Below are 19,444 nucleotides of genomic sequence, written 5' to 3' on the forward strand. Positions count from 1 at the left end.
CTGGAGTAACTCTCCGAGGACCACAGCGCAGAGGCAGGGATGCAACTGCTGGTTCATGAGGGTCCCCGCTTAAGGAGGACGGCCACCCCAGGCTGGTAACTGAAGTGAGGTCCTCTCACAAGGGAGAGGGACATCCTGCAGAGCCCCGAAGCTGAAATTAGCCACCAGGGCTCACAGGGTGTGGAGAACTCACGAACCTCGTTTGAAAGAGCGCTTCTTCAGGCGGGGGCGTGTGAAGTGTGCACAATCGGATCAAGTGTTGTATGAGGAGGACGTGGGGGCAAAATGACCTTCCTGAGCAGAGAAAGCCATTGAGATGTGCAAGGCACCCGAAATAACCCGAAATCAAATGACTCTAATGTGTGAGGACGAGGACAAAACTGTGATCAAGAAGAGGGATGCCCAGGGTTCCGTATCAAAGCGCCCGTGGAATCTAAAGAATGCCAGCAGCAAAGCAGAAACCTCAGCAGTCCCGAAAACACGGGAGGAAGCCGCCATCAGCAAGCAGAGTGGGGGGCACCAGGAGAGAGAGTGAGAAAGAGAGAGAGAGAGAGAGAGAGAGAGAGAGAGAGAGAGAGAGAGAGAGCGCTGCACACTGGAGACAACCCCAGTTCAGGCCACTGTCTCTGCAGGTTCCCCAAGTTACCCAGGGCTCAGGGCTGAGATGCATAGATAGGCCACCCATGTGCTCTGGGATTGGACTTGAAGTCTGTGGAAAGTTTGGTGTCCTTAACTGGCCCAGACCTGGGGTAGAGCTTTTACTAGGAAGGTACTGGGTCCCCCCATAGAGAGTGTTTAGGGGTGGCATCTCCACTTCCTACTCAGATGTCTTTGGAAGCCACCAAAACAGGAAGCAGACAGCTAAGAGGGGTTGTTGATGGGTTCTTGTCTGATTCTTCCATCTCTTGAATACCTCCCAGTCCTCACTGTTAGACTAGATAGCCATCCCGTACATCTAAGCGTTGGTGCTGGCTGCGAGACAGTAGTTAGCCAGGCCTGCGTTTCTTGGGCCTTGTGTGTTTGTCTTGTGTGCTGGTTGTTGGGGTTGGAGGTCATGGTGAAGGTAGCTATGACAACATAGCCAATGCAGTCACACATAGGTGATGGTATCTGGCCTGCTTCGTCTAAGCACACCATGGTCTCCTTCCAGGGCTGAGCACAGAATAAAAGTGGGAAGAGCACTTTGCTTTTCATCGGCCTCTGCTCAATTCTCCAAACCTCTGCAGAACAGAGATCCAGCCCTGACCTCCATTTCCAGGCAACCAAAAGAAGGCTCTTAAGGGGCCCTTGACCTGCTGCAGCTCTCAGAATGAGCCAGCAGCCACCACAGTCTGGGGTTGTCATTTTGTTATCCCTTGGTGCCCTGACTCTCCTGCTGTCCCACGTCTCTAAGGCTGAATCAAGGAGAGCATCTCCTGGGGTCTCCCGAGGACTCCTCTCCTGGAGGAATGGCCTTATCTTGGAAAGAAATCTTCTGAAGGCACGGAAGATTTTGGTGCCTCCATAGGGGATGTGGCACACATAAGGACTAAGAGGATATGGTTACAGACCCCCAGAGGGGAGTGGATCAACTTGGAATAGGGAGGGGGAAATAAGAGTGGAAGACAGAAAGCATGTGGGTCAGGTACCCAAGCAGGCGAAGGTGCTGGCCTCCCTGCAAGTCTTTGGAGTGTGTGTGCGGTTCAGCGTATCTCCTAGCGATGGGGTGAGACGTCACAGCTAGACTGAATCCCCAATCTCGGGGAGTCAGAGGAACGAGCAAGCCCCCTGGGTGACAAGACCCAGAGAAGAACACTTTTGGGATGCCAGAGCTCCAGGTTCTGGGTTCGGTCGAGGGGCTGAAAAGCTGAGACTCAGAGAGGAGATGCAGACACAGGAAAGATGACACAGGGCCCCCGAGAATGGTGGGGTACAGCAAATGAGCTAGACTCACAGACCACGACTCCTGAGGAGCAGAAGTTGTTTACGGCCAGTTCCATTAACCCTAGCGTGGGGGCGTCCCCCAGCATCATAGGAGCCATGAGCTCAGACATCCCTGGAACATTCCTGCTGAGACCAAATAGCATGCAGACAATGGTTGTTCCTTGTTCACGAGCACTTCTGTTTTCTCAACCAGAAAGTCTACAGAAACTCCTGGGAGCAGAACCGGGCCAGTGGCTACGACTTCAGGCTGGATGCCATCCCTTTCCAGACTGCCAAGGCATCCAGGGATATCGCCAGTGATGTAAGACTCTAAACTGCTCTCCTGAAAGGGTTCTCACTGGTTACCCAAGTGGGCTGGAAGGCACAGTCCAGCCTTCTGGACCATCAGACTGCCCTTTCCCACACGAAAACAGAATCACGTTTCAAAGGGAAGTGAACACAGGCCTGGTGGTTAGGATCGTAATCAGAAAAAGGAGGGCTTTTAAAAAATATATGTATTTTAGGAGAGGCACTCAAGAGTTGATAGCTGGAGCACCTAGAAGCCAAGGAACCTGTGGGCCATGGTTGGCTGCTTAGTTTGTAGTAAAGAACCTTTTATGAAATTGCTCTGTGCAAGCATGAGGACTCACACTCAGACTTGCAGATCTCATGCAAAGCCAGATAATGGCGGCGGGCACCTGTAACCCCAGATGTGGTAGTGTATATCTGTGACCCCAGCTCTCCTATAGTAAGATGGGAAACAGGGATAGGAGGATCCCCTAGGAGCTCAATAGCCAGCTAAACTGGCATATGCAGTGGCTAACATGAGACTCCATCTCAATAGTGTAGAAGGCCAAGACAGACAGACAGACATTCAGTGTCATCCTCTGTCCTCCATAAGTGCACTATGACACACACACACACGTTCCCCACCACAAAAATGCTTACATGTGCTCATACACATATGCACAAGGTAAAAATAAGAAGAAATGTAACTATGTAAAATGAACTAAATACTTCATTTTAAGTAATTTGAGACACATCAGACTAGGTCCCTGCGTGCTGCAGAGGACAGGAGGAAGGACACCCCAGTTCCGTTCCTGTTGGATGTTACAACAGCCATGCAAATGGACATCGTCAGTGGGTATCCATTGAATCCGAGTCCCGTATCATTGATTTCTCTCAATCCCCCATGGGGTAGAGATTCATTCTCTTGCTCTGTCGGATGTTCAGAGGTCCTGCAGCTGGTCCAAGGCTATGCCACTGGGTTTACTTGACTCCAAAGTTTCTACCCTTACCCACTGTTGAGTTTCCTGCTAATGTTCCCAGGGGCCTAGCCCCTCTGGGGAGGCTGGCTCTGATGGGGAGGGGCATCCCCATCACCTCTCTCTGCTTCTCTGTCTTGCAGTTCCGGTACAAAGAGGCTTTCCTGAGGGACCGGGGCCTACAGATTGGGTACCGCAGCGTCAATGACGACCCAAGGATGAGGCATTTCCTCCACGTTGGCAGGCTCCAGAGTGACAATGAGTACAAGAAGGACTTTGCCAAGGGTTGTTCCCAGTTCCACAGCCGCACTGATCAACCTGGCTTCCTCCAGGCCAAAAGGAGCCAGCAGCTGGCCAGTGATGTACACTACAGGCAGCCTCTGCCCCAGCACACCAGCGACCCGGATCAGCTGGGCCTGAAGCATGCCCGGAAGGCCCATCAACTACAGAGTGATGTGAGCCACCCCCACACATTCCTCCTTAGCTTCTGGGGGAGCCAGCCAGGAAGGCACAGTGACAGCCACTCCCACTGCTGCCACACCTGTAGCAGATGCTTGCTAAGGAAGGTGCTGTGCAGCCCTTCCCATCCTGGTACTGCCTTACTTAACAGATAAAGAACCCAAGATACAGAGGAGTCAAACTACCTAGGATCGCGTGAAAAATAAGTGGAAGGCCTGGTGTGAAAGCTCAGCTTCTTTCCCCTTTCCTTGTTCCCTCCCTCCCTCTCTTCCTTCCTCCCTCCCTCTCTTCCTTCCTCCCTCTATCCCTCCCTCCCTCCCTCTCTTCCTCCCTTCCTCCCTCCCTCTCTTCCTTCCTCCCTCCATCCCTCCCTCCCTCTCTTCCTCCCTTCCTTCCTCTTTTCATCCCTCCATCCCTCCCTCCCTCTCTCCTTCCCTTCCTTCCTCTCTTCATCCCTCCATCCCTCCCTCCATCTCTCCTTCTCTTCCTTCCTCTCTTCATCCTTTCATCCCTTCCCTTCATCCCTTCTCCCTCCATCCCTTTTTTCTCCCTCCCTCCCTCCCTCCCTCCCTCCCTCCCTCCCTCTCTTCCTCCCTCCCTCTCTTCCTCCCTCCCTCCATCCTTCTATCTCTTCCTCCCTCCATCCCTTCCTTCCTTCCTTCCTTCCTTCCTTCCTTCCTTCCTTCCTCCCCCCTCTCTTTGTTTCTTTGTGCCAGCGATGGAGCCCAGGGCCTTATGCATGCTAGGCAAGTGCTCTCCCACTTAGCAATTCTTTCTCTGGTAAGCAACCGAAGCTCAGAGAGGGAAGGGGAGTTTCCTAAGGGCGCAGAGCATGTAAAGATAGGAACTTAGACTTGAGCCAGGTGTCCCCAGCCTACTTTGTCCCACTGCAGCTCCCACCATTTGGACGGGAAGATTCCAGGAGTGGCTGCATGGCGGCCAGGCTCTGTGCATCACGTGACTGCTCTTTGTCTTGGCACTAATGATGTCAATGTGTTTCACATCTTGCTACATTTTAGATCCTCTCACACAGTGGTCAAAGCCCCAGTCCCCACTGACTATTCCTCCTGCTTCTTCCTTCCCCCAAGGTCAAATACAAATCTGACTTGAACCTGACTCGAGGTGTCGGCTGGACCCCTCCCGGCTCCTACAAAGTGGAAATGGCTCGTCGGGCTGCAGAACTGGCCAACAGGAGGGGCCTGGGCCTCCAGGGGGCTTATGTGAGTAACAAGCAGCAAACTGCACCCTGCCTTGTAAGACCACGGGAAATACAAACTCATTGTTGCTTTTCAAAGTTTATTTTTGGGCAAAGGTCAGCCAGTTCTAAAGAAGCGTGAAAGGCAGCTGAACAAGGCGCCTAATTTCATGGGTCTGAGATGACCGGGTGGATGACACATGGGTTAAACTTCCCGCAGGCTTCCTCTGAAGTCACAGCCATTAGTTCTGCAGAGGCAAACCTACCAGGGCGACATCAATCCCGGGCCAGGGCAGCCCAGGCTGTGCTGAGTGCTTGCTCGTTACATGCACGGAAAGGGTCAGGGACTCGCTGGCTCCAACAGTCTGCGTTTTGAACCCCACTTTGTTCAGAAAAGAGACACCACATCTAAATGAGACACAGGCTTTGCTTCTTTCTCATCTTTGCCTTGAGGGTCCCTTTTCTTGGGCAGGGTGGAAGAGAGACAAAGAAGGGGAGGCGAACACGTTGGATGTGGGCCGTGCGTCTTAGCACAGCTTGTGGGAGCATCATGTGCACTCGGGGGGCTATGTGTGATTTCTGCAGGGGGGACCAGAGGAAGTGGGGCGTGGAGATCATCAGAGCCGGGAGGTGAACCCAGATGCCTCGGAGATTCTGCATATTAACAGGAAGAAGACTCTGCTAATGTGAGCCGGCAGCCTCCACCTGCATCCTCGAGAGAGAAGCCACCCTTGAGGGTTGTGTGCCAGAGGCATGCTCCCACGGCTTTTGTCTTCACAAGCTGTTAAAAAATGGCATCCTCTCCCCCTTCTTCTCATATCTGCCTTTATTAAAACAACAACTCTGAAAGCAAACAATGGAGCTTGTGTTTTGGGGTTTCTCTTGGATGACTGGGTGAGACTGGTTAGTTCTGTGCTGGACCTTGATGGTGTGGACCGAGGTGAAAGAGTCCAGGTGACGTCCGGAGTGGGGGGCAGGTTATCAGGAAGCTCACATTTGCTGGTGTCCATGGTGAAGATGGTGTCAGTGAATTCTACTTTTCTAGAAGGGATATTTGTCAGAAGGGGAACAAAAGCAGTCAAAGTTCTTATTGGTTCCCAGCAGGAGGGGGGCAGAATGGGCCTCATGAAATGCTGCAAATACCTGCCTGGAAAGGCCCAGGCTGGGCAGCAGTGTCTCTGTGCAGAGCATGGCCCTTCAGCTACATGGTCTTCTGGAATCGAAAGGACATCCCTAGCTGCCCAGGAAGCCCCCTTTTGTCTGGTGCTAAAGAAGAGAGGCTTCTAGGGTCCGAAGACAGCAGCTCAGAAGCCAGCCTCCCTGTGGATGGTGTTTTTGATCCAATTCAGAAATTTGGTGACTTGAGTGTAGACACCTGGCTTCTTCCCACATTCTTGGCCCCAGCTCACAATCCCATAGACGAAGTAAGTGCCATCCTTTTCACAGGTCAGAGGCCCCCCAGAGTCACCCTGAGGGGAGAACCACAGGAAATCAGCCTTGTTAACTAGATTCGGAGATATCCCAAACTGCCTACAAGGGGGTGATGGAATGAAGTTGCTGCCAACGACCTTGGACTCCTCTGGAAATCGGTTCCAAAGCTCTTCCTGAGTGTCCCATAATGTATAATGGGAGGGAAGCTAACACCGGCTTCAGCTGCCGAGTTTGGAAACAGTGTGAAGCCCAGGGCTGCAACCACAGTGCTGTGGGCAAGAAATGCTCTCTGGCTTTCAGTTCTAACGGTTCCACCGCCAGTGCCTAGGGCCCCCAACATCAAGCAACTGACCAAGATGGGCAATGGTGTGTTTGGACAGATCCACGCATAAGGAGGAGGACAGGGACTCAGAGGCAGTCGATATGGTCAACCTACTGCCTGTTGGCCAGCAACCAGAGGCCTTGCTTTTTCAGTGGTGAGCTGTGGATAACCACAGAGGAACTTTGCTCCCCAGAGGTGCTATGAAGATTCTTTGTGAAGTGCTTGGACCGGTATAGAAGTGGGCAGAAGGAAGGCTGTGAGGAAACCAGATGGCTTTGTCCTGGCACCTAACAACTTTTATCACATGACTTTGCTCTTCTAACCTAATCGTGGTCACTACCTTGTGATCTCATGATCACTTCAAACCTTTCAGTAATAGCCCTTGGGTTGGCTAGAGAACTGAGTAGCCGGTGGTCCCACTCATCCTTCAGGCGCTTAGGGAAAACCACACCTACCTGCTCTTTTCCATCCAGAGTTTGTGGCTTTCCATGCCTGCCCCCCAGAGGAACAGAGGATCATAGCAGAGCCCCAGACTCTGGGGAACTCCAGTTTCCCAACCCAACGGGCTCCGGATTGGCTAGTTATCCTGAATCCCTTTGTAGGAAGGCTTTATTGTGCTGCAGGACCAGAACGTGGCCATGCTGGGTCTCTGAGGGCAGCTGGGCAGTGTGGAAGAATGAGCAAGAAGCCTAAACCAAGCTCATCCTGGGCACCTAGGAAGGATGTATTTCATGGAACATGATCCCTGAACTACACGGAATATGGGCTTTGATTTGGGGCAAGGACCTGAGGTCCCCTTAGCATAGAGTTGGCGGAATCACCACCTTCTCTTTCTTTAGGAGCACCATCGAATCTCCACGGATCCCAGAACCTGGGGGTGTGCTGTTATCACAGTGGAACAAAGTAGTACAGGCTTTGCTGTTCCACACACCTGGGTTGCTCCAGTTCCTGTCCAGCTGCTTAGCACACTGCTGCTATTGGCCTTGACAATATCCCCAAGCCTCCTCAATGTGTTGATGGCGACATCCCCTTCAGAGGAGGCTGTGAGAGCTCAACTAGGCAATGCAGAAACATGCTGCACTGCCAACTCTCCTAGCTTGATGTAGGCTCAGATAGGTCTGTCCACCTGTCTGAACACGAAAGCGGCTGCCTGTTGACCCTGGTTCCCACTCCAGAACTATGGCAGGCCTCTTTTCTCAGCTTGATATTCAGAAAGTCCCTCCCTCCGAGGAACCCGTGGAGTCTCTGACCTGGCAGGTGTCTGATCCCGGCTTCTTGAGGTTCCCCGCACAGATCATACTGTCGTCGATGGTGTTGTCATAGAGTCGGCGGGAGTTACACAGAGTGTTAGCGATCAGCTTGACCTTAGCATCCAGGAGCTGGCGGGACCCTTCCCCTGTGGGAAGGAAACAGTCACTGCCATGCTACCATGAAGACTGGAGTGATACCCTCTCCTCTAGTCAGTCACCTTAGTAAGAAGAAGCCACCAGCTCTCAGTTCGGGGAGAAAGGTATTTTCATAGAGGGTGGGAAGAAACATCCCACCTTCCCACACCAGCATCCTGCATCCTCTTCACCCCAAGCTTGTGCAGACTTTCAAAGCCATTCTGATCACAGTTGAACAAATGATTTGTTCTGTTCTTTATCTTCTAAACTAGATCATGAATTCTGGAAAATGGGGATGGCTGGTAATCATCTTTAATTTCCTGCATCTAGCAGAAGGCTAACACATAACACACAGTAGGTTCTGAAGAAATAGATGGATAAATGTAAGGGCATTCTCATGGATGCATGGATGGGTGGGGGCAGATGGACAGATAGATGCATTCATGTGTGCGTAGAGTAGATGCATCCACATGAAGCTCCCTGACATGTTAGATTGTCCGCTTCCTGGAGAAGATACCCCCTTTTCAAAGATAAGGAAATCTCCCAGAGCATCTTTGACTTTGAATATAGTCTAAGAACTATCTGTGGAAAACAAAGGCGTTCTAATCTGAGGCCCTATGGGATTCCCAACTAAGACATCCTCAGCCGAGCAGACCCTAAGGGGAGCTGAAGAGGTAGAGCTTAGACCACAACAAAGAGCCACAGAGACTTTTTTGGTTGACCTTAAGTCCAATTAGGCAGAGATTTTCTTTCCCCTGAGCCTCTGGCAAATGCATACATACATTCTATTTCCCTTTCCGTGGGAATCTAAGCCTACTCAAAGTGACTTTCGCTGTCCGTTATTAAGTATACTATTAGTAGGAAGTGACATATTTTGAGTATTTGGTAAAGACTTGAAAATACTCTCCTGAACGTCTTTGTATTCAAGATATAATTTTGGTGTGCATGATCCAATCCCTGGAGGTAAAAATGACAACTGACAAAGTAAAACTGAGCTGCTTGAGAAACAAAACCAAGAATCTTGTGTAAGAATACCCAACACTGAAGAGCTGTTCAATGCCAGTATCTTTAAACAGCATTATCTCTGCCCCTGAGCACCTACCATATGCCACACATGCTCACATATGCTGTGCACCCAGCATCCTACCAGGTACCACATGTGCCCACATATGCTGTGCACCCAGCATCTTTGCAGTTTGCTTGAAGAAGGAGAGAAATCTTCTCTGGTGTACAATGATTACTTTAGAAAGGTCACACATCTAGATCAGGAGGCCAGAGACTACTGTAGCGATGAGAGGCTCATAGGGAAAGTCCCATGCAAATGGTTACATTCAACTAGCGTCTGAACAATGAGGCGGATACATTCTTTGATGGAGATCTTTGAATTTGTTTCAAGAGCAAAGAGGGCAAATGACATCAGCCCTTTATTCTCTGGATGGTGTAGCTCTCCTGAGTGTGTGGAGGGTACATCACCAGACTCACCTGTTTCTGTTACTCCCCAGCCAGAGATGTGGCACTCAGTCCCAGAGGGAAAGGGATCATTGGGCAAACATATTGTCTTCACGTATTTGGATTCCAGAGCACAGTGACCATCCACTGGCTTTAACTTGAGCAAAGCTGGATGAGGGAGGGGTAGGGAGAAGGAAGAGGGGGAAGGAATGGAGGAAAGAGAAGTAATGGTTTCATTTTGTTTTGGAAGACGAGTTAGCTAGCCACACTGCTCCTCCCATGACTGAAAAACATTTTCATCCATATTTCATGCTTTAAACATCCAGAAAGGGCTAGGAGAACACTGAAAGAATATCAACAGTTAACAAAGCTAATTGGATTCAAAATCATTCCTAATTTGTTTTTCAGAAGCAGGTTATATGGAAAGGGGCTACTGATGAAGGAGTGAGAGTGGGAAAGAGAGAAAACCTCATAGTGTAGCGGGGAGAGGGCACAGCACTGAGCATCCAACAGCCCAAAACTGACCGCCTCTGCACGCGCACACCTAGCAGGTGCCATACATGTGTACATATACATGGTGCCACAACACGGAGTCATCTGAAAGCTGGGATAGCACCCCTGTTTATGGAACAGAAAAGAAGGTTCAGGCAGATGACCTGAATCCTAGCCAATAAGAGAGCTGGGATCCAAAGCTGAGTGCTTTGCACAGTACAACATTTTCCACACTTCTAGCCTTCAATTGAAAAATTTTACCCAGTTATCAACAATGCTATTATACACTTCCTAGACATAAAAGGCCGGGAAATAAATGATACACCTTACAGGATCCCTAAGACATATAAAGGATCAAGGGGGCTTTCTGTAACCAAACCCCAATTTCTACCAGTGGAGAAAGTCACAGGAGTGAGTCTCAGGGGATACTTGCCGATGTCATTGTGGGGAATGTCATCTTTCTCATTGTACCGGCTGTACTTCAGTATCTTTTCCACCCTAAAGGTCTGCTCATGAGATTCTGTCTTCTTCAGGTCCTGGTCCCCTAGCACGACTTTCAGATGCCTGGTGCTTATCCTACGAAGTAAAATAAGATGGTAGGAAAATTGCCCCTGGTGGTCAGAGGCAGAGCACCACTCCTAGGAAGTCATGTGACCTTGGTGAAGCCCTGACCTTCAGCATCCTTATCTGCAGTCCTTTACTCCCTTGCAAAACTCTGCTTGGGTACAAATAAGACAACACGAGGGAACGTCTCCATCAGTGGACGGATAGTCCAGACAAACACTTGTGGAATATCCCTTTACATTGTGTGAATAGATGTCACTGTGATTGATTTAATTAAAAAAAGCTAAACAACCAGTAGCTAAGCAGGATCTTGGGGGCAGAGAGAATGATGGGAGGAAGAAGGGCGAAGTCAGAGGAGTCACCAGCCAGATATGAAAGAAGCAGCCTGGAAAGTACACAGATGAAGTAACTAAGCATCGGGGCAGCACACAGATGAATAGAAATGGGTTAATTTATGTTATAAGGGCTAGCTAAAAACAAGTCTAAGCTATTGGCCGAGCTTTCATAATTAATAAGAAGTCTCTATGGAGAAACTCTGGCTACACACACACACATTTAATCTCACTTTTCCTGGGAGACCTCCTTTCTCTCTCTGGGCTTGACTAAAAGCCGTGGAAGTCCTGATTAAATCTGCTGCAATTCATGGGCGGGCACTAGTGTGCATATGCATGACTTCTCTTGGGGAGCACCCTAGACCCCAAGAGGACAAGGTAGACTAGAAGATATGCAGGCTGCCTCTCAAGGCAGGGCTCGTGGGACCAGCCCTGATCATGGACTTAGGGAATCTGGAACAGGTGATAGTATCTCAGCTCCTAGAAGTCACCAGGAGTGTAGATGAGGATGCATGACCTGGAGGGTCATTGATAATGGTTTTGTTTTCTTTTTTGCCTTATTCAGAATGGACTATAGAGGCTCAGGAAGCAGACAGACCTTTGTCCAATTCCACTCACTGGCCTTCTTTTCCTGAGACTTTGGATTAGACATTAAGCTTTCCTAAGACCCCTGCCCCCTTCACAAAAGGGGAATGACCATGTCTTTCCTTCCATGGACACTTACCAAATACTTCCTTCTGGAAAGGTCTCTCTGCTGAGGTTCCCAGGGACATCACAATTAACCTCTCTTGGTAGCTAGTTATGTATGGTCAGCCACGTGGAGCAGCTGTGGTAAGCCATGGTTGTTATATCCCCACTCACTTACGGCTCTGTTCTTTCCCCTCTGGTGCGTTTAGCTTCAGTCATGCCAACACTTCCAAGATACCACTTTCTGGGAAGAGAGCCATCTTGCACCCCAGTCACGCCCCTCCTCCTTCCCAGTGGACACCTACTCAGTACAGTGGGCTGCAGTGAGCACCCAGCAGGGGTGAATCAGGGAACCCCCGCAGAAGTGGCCTTGCGGCATGGAGGTGGTCAGCGGCAGTGAGGTCTGCAGGGACACCTGCCATGGGTGCTTGCCCGCTGTGCTCTTAAAGCCCCCGTAGATACGCTTGACAATACGCTCAGCTGTCTCTGTCTTCCCGCAGGAGTTGAATCCTGCCACCTCCATATCAGGCTCCAGAAGGCTTTCGTCTGGGTTAGGAGTAACTGTGGGGTAGATGAATATAAATGACACAAGCCAGCCTCCTCTGTTCCCTCAGAGGTCAGAGCTGGAGTTATGACTCTCACTACAAATATCCAGAGCCAAGAGACTGAACGCCTTCAGGATGTTGTTTGGTGAGTGACTGAGGTTTGTTGGATAACTTAGTTAATATGAAGCAAATTCATAGCACTCATGATAAAGATGTTGCTTTTATTTTCATATTTTGAAGTTCACGGCTCCTAGAATCTACAAATCTATACACAAAATAAACAAATCCCTCATGTAGCATGCATAATATGTCATCACTAATGCATTGTGATGTTATGGGGCTTTTTTAGTAGAATGGGGGGATAAGAGGTTTACCCATAACGCTGTGGTAAGGGTTATGAGTCTGTGACCTTGTTCTGTCCCTGGAGGTTGCTCAGATGGAGATATAACACCTGAGTCAAGAGATCTAGAGGACTTTTCAGAGGAAGAGAGCCTTGGGTCAGGTCTCAAAGAATGGTTAGAAACAGACAAAAGCAGGAATGACGTGGAGTATTGCAGATAGCTACCCACAGAACAATGTCACTGTGCAAAACTGGGAGAGAATCCCATTGGTCAGATAGATTGGTGGTGTGGGAGACAATGGTCTGTATTCTGTCAATTATATTTTAAATAAACCTGGCCAGTAGCCTGGTAGGAAGTATAGGCGGGACAACCAGACAGGAAGTACAGGTGGGTCAATGAGAACAGGAGAATTCTGGGGATGAGGAAGATCATTTCTCTGCAGTCCTGACCCGATCACAGAAGAAGCAAGATGTGACTGCCCCGCTGAATAATGTACTGAGCCACATGGTGAACACAAATAAGAATAATGGCTAATAATGGGCTATATAAGTTATAAGAGTTAATAAGAAGCCTGAGCTAATGAGCCAATCAGTTTATAACTAATGTAGACCTTTGTGTGATTTCTTTGGTACTTAACAATTGCGGGAACTGGGCAGGACAGAAAACTCAGACAACAGATTGGGGTACAGAGGTGGGCCAGTAAAGACTGTCGGAAAGAGTAAAAAGCTGGACTTCAGACCAATGTCATTCCAAGAGGCCATGAAAACCCAAGCAATGATGGCTATTGTATGCCCTGACACACAGTAAGTGGTCAAGCATGTGATGCTGAGAACACTGGCCGGGGATTGGGAAAGGAAGTTTTAGAGTTAACCTGAGATGATAGAAATGTCTAGGCTAGCTCATCATCCTAAGGGCTACAGAGGAGTGGGCAGAATTTGTAAAGCCAGGGTCACAGGATGTGTAGGGTGGGCGTGGTCTAATGTGGGAAATGGCACCTCTTCACCCCAGGTCCCTCTGAGAACCACAAACTTACCTGAGGCTGGGCAGACTGTGACATCACAGTATTCCCATTTCACTTTTTCCCTGTTAACCTTAACGAAGCACCAGGGCTTGTGGTCTCCATCTGGGTTTCTAAAACACAAAATTGAAGTGACTGACCATCCAAGCTTGGAAATCTAGGCATCATGGAAGCACCCGGATTAGAGGACGCCAATCCCCACTGCTCAGCTACCATTCTTCATCTGAGTCCTCAAATAGGTTAACAAACCTCGGCATGCAAGTGTGGACACGGAATTTTGGCAAACTCTTAACTTCCAGACGAGTATCCCAAGGACCAGGAAGCAGTTTCCAACCTTTGGCTGGACCATGGGACACCCACGACCTTTCATCGGAGAAGTGAGATTCCTACTAACGAGCTCTACTCAATGTGTTTAGAAAAGGGTTGCAGACTGAGAGACAAGAGGGGAGCTGAAATCCTGACCCCATCCTCTAAGTCCCAGGCATGAGAATCATTTTAGAAGCAGTCACAAGGTTTCCCCATGAAGATTACACCACAAGAAGGTGACTCATAGTGGGCACGAGGAGGATAGAAGCTGTGTTGTGTACAAAGAAGAGACGCTTGTTTTGGAGCTAGTTCAAGACAAGCAAAATATCCTCACTTTCCATAGGCAAATCACCTAAGTCATTGAGCTTGGTGAGACAAAAGACAGAACAAGGAGATGAGCAATGGGGCCCGGAGACAGAAGATTGGAAAAGTCCAGTGTTCCCCACGAAGGATCATCACACGATCCTTACTAAAGAGCACATGACCCTCTGTGGCGGGAATTATAATGCTCCCTAGAGACTCCATTTGCTCCTCAGCCTTCCTCTTGACATTGTGTGGCCCATGTGACTACCTCTGCCACCAAATTCACATGGGCGATTATATGTCACTCCTTGGCTTTTGGCTGACATTCTTTTAAGCCTCATTTTTCTCTTTTTACCCTTCCTGGGTATTTGTAAAACTCTATGGAGTTAAATTCCCCCACAGCCACAACACACACACACACACACACACACACACACACACACACACACACTCTTGTAGCATTAGTAAGAAATGAATTTTGCGGTATGTGAGCCCCTGTGACTCCCTGGGGAGTCTTCCTTCCCTTCCCTTCCCTTCCCTTCCCTTCCCTTCCCTTCCCTTCCCTTCCCTTCCCTTCCCTTCCCTTCCCTTCCCTTCCCTTCCCTTCCTCTTCCTTCCTTCCTTCCTTCCTTCCTTCCTTCCTTCCTTCCTTCCTTCCTTCTTTCCTTCCTTCTTTCCTTCCTTCCTTCCTCTGTAGCTGTAACATCAGTGTAACCATACCTATCCCGAGTAGGATAATCTCTTCAGAAAGGCTGCTGACTTGTAATCTGATTCAAAATCAAGCATCAAGCAACCAAAAGTGGACCTACGGGAGACAGCAACCTGTACCTGCAAAAGTTGTGATCTGCGATCCCGTGGGTCTCAGCGTCCTCCATAAACATGTTGTAATTCTCCTGCAAGAGGAGGTGGGAATTCCAGTAAAGGCATGGGCTCTGGTTCACTGTCCTACTCACTTTGCCTCGGTAAGAGTAGCCATCACCGACATAACAGTCGTCCGGACCTCGGAGAGAGCAGGCCGCCTATGAGAACTGCCAGTCATGGACACATTACCCTCAATAATGGTTGGTGGGGGATATGAACTGGGTCACAGGACTGGGCCTAACTGTGCGTTTTCTTTAGATTTAATCACAAAGCTCTAGAACGTTTCACATTCAACCTGAATTAAAAATATGAACTACCCTGTTGTGGGACAATGGTCTGTATTCTGTCAATTATATTTTAAATATACACTGATTGGCCAATAGGCAGGCACGAAGTATAGGCAGGACAACCAGACAAGAAGTAGAGGCGGGTCAAGGAGGACAGGAGAATTCTGGGAAGAAGGAAATCCTATTAGGCAGTCCTGTCCCAGACACAGAAGAAGCAAGATGTGACCGCCCCCACGAATGAGGTACTGAACCATGTGGCTAACACAGATAAGAATAATGGGCTAATAAAAGTTGTAAGGGTTAATTAGAAGCCTGAGATACTGGCCAATCAGTTTATAGTTAATGTAGACCTCTGTGTAATTTCTTTGGGACTTAACAGATGCAGGACCAGACAGGACAGAAACCTTAACAACATCACCCCGTTGAGGAGTTGGGTATTTACAAAATGACTGGGGGAGGGGGTGGAAAGGCCCTGATGTGGTCAGGGTCGAAGGTTGATTTGCCTGCACCACACCCCGGAGAATCACCTCCTAGGCAGAAACAAGCTCAGTGCTCCGAGGTTGGAAGAGTAAGGAGGTGTAGAGTTTGGGGAACTGGAACCTTGTGTGTATGAGACACTTGAAGAGAAAAGGCCTCCAGAGGTCTCACTTGTCCCAGAGTCTTTGGTGATGTGGTAGTGGAGATCCATACCTATTTCACAGAATCTCCCCCTGTACTGGTCTGGGCAGGCACAGGTAAACCTGGACCTCCGTCTGTGACGGGAGCAGACACCACCATTCTGGCAGGGATTTGGTTTGCATGCCGGAAGCACTGTGAAGACAGGAAGTGAGGCCCAGAGGACACGTTAGGAGGAGGTATCCCATGATGGTGGCGGTTTTCTGGAATCATCTTCTCTGAAATGATGGGACACCGAAGGTCATAGGCAGATCATTGATACACTAACAAATGCCAATGAAACCCGAAGAGCTTAAACTAATATGGATGAGCCATATGGATGGAGGCTGCACTAAAGAGAAAAACAAAAATGAAAAACAACCCTACCCCCTCAAATAAAAAGATGTGTATATCGGTCACCAAATAAGGACTAGCCAAAGGTATAGCCTAATCTAGAAGTTTTCAAATAGTCTGAGCTAGGTAGAAACTTGTCTGTGAACCTTGAAAGCCGTGTGACCACGGACAAGTTAACTTCTCGAGTTGCGGGTTCTTCACCTACAAATTTCTTCTTTGCATTGAGGAGTAAATCCCTTGGGATGGTGCCCTACCCACAGCAGAGACTCAGAGTTACTCCCCCACACAGCCCATCTCAGGAATAGATCAGAGCCCACTTCCTGGAGGAATCAACTTCCAAGGTGACTGTGTGTGTGTGTGTGTGTGTGTGTGTGTGTGTGTGTGTGTGTGTGTGAATACAGATATTAGTTAATTCTCCCTGAGTTCTCCAAGGGAGGTTACACGTTTTAAAATCATAATTAAGAGGACTGTCTTGAGTGGCACAAAACCCAGCCCCACTTCCACACAGGAAGATGCCGTCGCCATGGGCACACATTAGAGCAAAGAAAGCAATCTGCAGAGAAGAGAGCCTCTGCCACCTACCCCGGGAGCAGTCTGGCCCTGTGTAGGGGTATTTGCAGGCACAGCGGTAGTAAGGAGGCTTCTGGGTAATGAGGCATTCACCGTGGACACACGGGTTGTCCTTGCACTTGTTCTGGGCTGCACAAGATACACAGAGAAGGAGAGAATGAGGGTAGGACATCAGGTGATGCACATTTGACCTAATGGGGCACATGCTTACCCCAGTTTTGGAGGTGGGAGCAGCAGACTGTGTCTGCGACTTTGTCCACAGCCTTAAGTGCCAGGCTGTTCAAGGATAAAGTTTCTCTCTTAACCTAAACACGGTTTCTTCCTGCAGTGACACACAGTCCTACAAAGGGTTTTATATGCAGACGCCAGCAGGGTATTGGACGGAAGAAACTGGAGAAGGAGTCAGGGCCCTTGGCCTCTATGATTTCCACTCACATTCTGTCCTGTTGGTCAGTGGCAGGTCTACGCCTTCTGCCCACCCTCTCTCACGCTGGCCCTATGTGCCCTGAGACCTTCCTGTCATACCATTTGAGGATCCTATTTCTCTGCTGTGATTTGTGTAGAAGCAATTTTCTCAGTTTGGGCCATATTTGGGGTAGATGCTATCTCTTCTCTCTTAGCCTCCATTTGTTTCTCTACAGAATGGACCCATGAGACACAGTATGGCGGCAGGAAACACACAGATGCTACCTGTGCTTACACAGGTGAGCATCACCACGCCTGATCAAAGAAATGTGACTATAACCTTTGCCCCAGGATCACCCAGTGTTTTCCCAGTGCCTTTAGACAGAGGCTGAAGGACTTTATGTTTAACCCAGAGGGAACAGAGAGAAAGGGGCTCACCGTTCTGACACCGACTTCCTGAGAAGGGGGCTGGGCAGCTACAATGGAAGGTGTCCCCTCTGATGATACAGTTCCCGCCATGTTCACAGGGGTTGGACTGGCATGGATCTAAGACACAAAGGCAGAAGTCAAGGTCAGAGAGGGGGGAATCCAAAAAGAAGCCCCACTTCTCACCTGATGTCGGCCTCCTGCCCCAAACGAGAGATTAACAATAGAACTGTTGCTTGGACAAAGGGAAAAACATGTATCATCCTTCAAGATCAAGGGCAGCTGCAGTCCCGTGCCCGGGGAAGGGAGGCAGGCAGACAGAGTCGTGACTGTCTCCCTTGGCCTCGCTTTGGCCCAGGCTTTCTCACTGAGAAAGTCCCCTTCCTCTCGAGTGTTTTTCTCCTCCCACCTCGCTGGGAGTACATTGGGGTCTGTCTCTGAAGCCAAAGGCATTTCACAAGCCTGAAGACCTCCCCTACTCACAGTGCCCGGGGTGGAGGTCAGGCAGAAGTGTGCAAAGCTAACCCACCCCTCACGAAACACAGGCTCTCTGAACATCAGGAGAGAGGAGCAAAGGCAAGGGGTGACTGAGAATCGACGCACAGAGGAAGTGACCCAGTGGCCTTCATCTTTCTTCAACTCCTTGTTCAGTTAGATTTTGTCATATTTCATCTGTGCCTTTGGCTTTTTCATGGTCGTCTGAATGGATCCTCCCTTGGGGAATTCTTTGTCCTTCGCTCTAGTCATTGTTCTTTGGTTCAGGAAGCAGGAGCCCAGGGCCTGGTTCCTGTTTTGATGGTCTCTTCTGATGTTCTCCTGGTGCCCTGTATCTTGGCCCTGCCTTCCAGGCCACTTTGCAGTAACACAGCTTTTATGACAGCTGCTAAGGGCTTTCCATGCGTTCTCTTGATTCAGTCACGTGGTTTTGCCTGAACCCAGTTTCTTATTTTTCTTTTTGTCTGATTGGTCAGTTTAAGGAGCCGTAAACCCAAAGCAAATAGAATACATACACATACACACAACCATACTGACATATGCACACACTCACAAACACACAAACCATATTCACATACATATACACACAAAACACACACAACTATACTCATTTGCACACAGATACATATAACCACACTCTACACACACACAACCAAACTCACATATACGCATACATACAAACAACTACACTCATATGTACACACACAACCACATTCACATATATATATATACATACAACCACACTCAAATATATACACACATATATGTACACAACCACACACAAACACAATCACATACATGCACATAATCACACACACACACACAACCAGTCACATACACATATATACCTTCGCTCACACATACAAACATAACAAACACATACACACAAACATTTACACACACACACACACACACACACACACACACACTAACAGCCGTGAAAAGATTCTGAATAAAAAGTTGGGCATGGTAGCAAATACTTATAACCCCAGCACCCAGGAGGCAGAAGTAAGAAGAACCCTGGGGCTCACTGATCAGTTGGCATAGTGGGGATCATAGTTCAGTTGGCAAAGTAGGGCTCAGGCCAGTAAAAGGCCCTGACTCAAAAACCAAGGTGGATGATTCCTGAAGAAGAACATCAGAGATTGTCTGCTAGCATTTATATGCACACATGTACAAGAACATGCATGTACAGATATACACCCTCTCTAATATACACACAGACTTGCCCCCCAACACGCACAGAGACTATAAATAGCAAAAAGAGGAAGAAAAAAGCAAAGATGGAAAAGCAAGGGATGCCCCAAAGCCATACTTGTCAATGTTGCAATCCTAATGCTCAAAGATAATTTAGATTCTGCTGCACAGTTAGGACTTAGCTCAAGGTCAAAGATAC

General features: G+C 48.9%; 2 protein-coding genes across 7 annotated transcripts in view; one reads left to right on the forward strand and one right to left on the reverse strand.

The window, feature by feature from the left end:
- Nrap (nebulin related anchoring protein) overlaps positions 1-5,678 on the forward strand; it is a 74,106-nt gene extending 68,428 nt beyond the window's left edge. For all 6 annotated transcript variants that reach the window (XM_048424359.3, XM_085694126.2, XM_085694129.2 and 3 more), the window contains 4 exons: positions 2,117-2,224; positions 3,311-3,622; positions 4,715-4,846; positions 5,407-5,678. In XM_048424359.3, the coding sequence (XP_048280316.3) occupies positions 2,117-2,224; positions 3,311-3,622; positions 4,715-4,846; positions 5,407-5,511 (657 nt within the window). In that variant the 3' untranslated portion in view covers positions 5,512-5,678. The remainder of the gene's footprint in view (positions 1-2,116; positions 2,225-3,310; positions 3,623-4,714; positions 4,847-5,406) is intronic.
- Positions 4,906-19,444, reverse strand: part of Habp2 (hyaluronan binding protein 2) — a 32,913-nt gene continuing 18,374 nt past the window's right edge. The window contains exons 4-13 of the mRNA XM_048424360.3: positions 17,566-17,673; positions 16,735-16,851; positions 15,835-15,954; positions 14,825-14,996; positions 13,403-13,500; positions 11,789-12,044; positions 10,334-10,476; positions 9,442-9,576; positions 7,825-7,970; positions 4,906-6,290 (exon numbers count right to left, since the gene is read on the reverse strand). Coding sequence (XP_048280317.3) covers positions 6,126-6,290; positions 7,825-7,970; positions 9,442-9,576; positions 10,334-10,476; positions 11,789-12,044; positions 13,403-13,500; positions 14,825-14,996; positions 15,835-15,954; positions 16,735-16,851; positions 17,566-17,673 — 1,460 coding nt within the window. The 3' untranslated portion in view covers positions 4,906-6,125. The remainder of the gene's footprint in view (positions 6,291-7,824; positions 7,971-9,441; positions 9,577-10,333; positions 10,477-11,788; positions 12,045-13,402; positions 13,501-14,824; positions 14,997-15,834; positions 15,955-16,734; positions 16,852-17,565; positions 17,674-19,444) is intronic.

Source organism: Myodes glareolus, chromosome 7, assembly GCF_982192425.1.
Source record: "Myodes glareolus chromosome 7, mMyoGla1.1, whole genome shotgun sequence".
Taxonomy (NCBI): Eukaryota; Metazoa; Chordata; class Mammalia; order Rodentia; family Cricetidae; genus Myodes; species Myodes glareolus.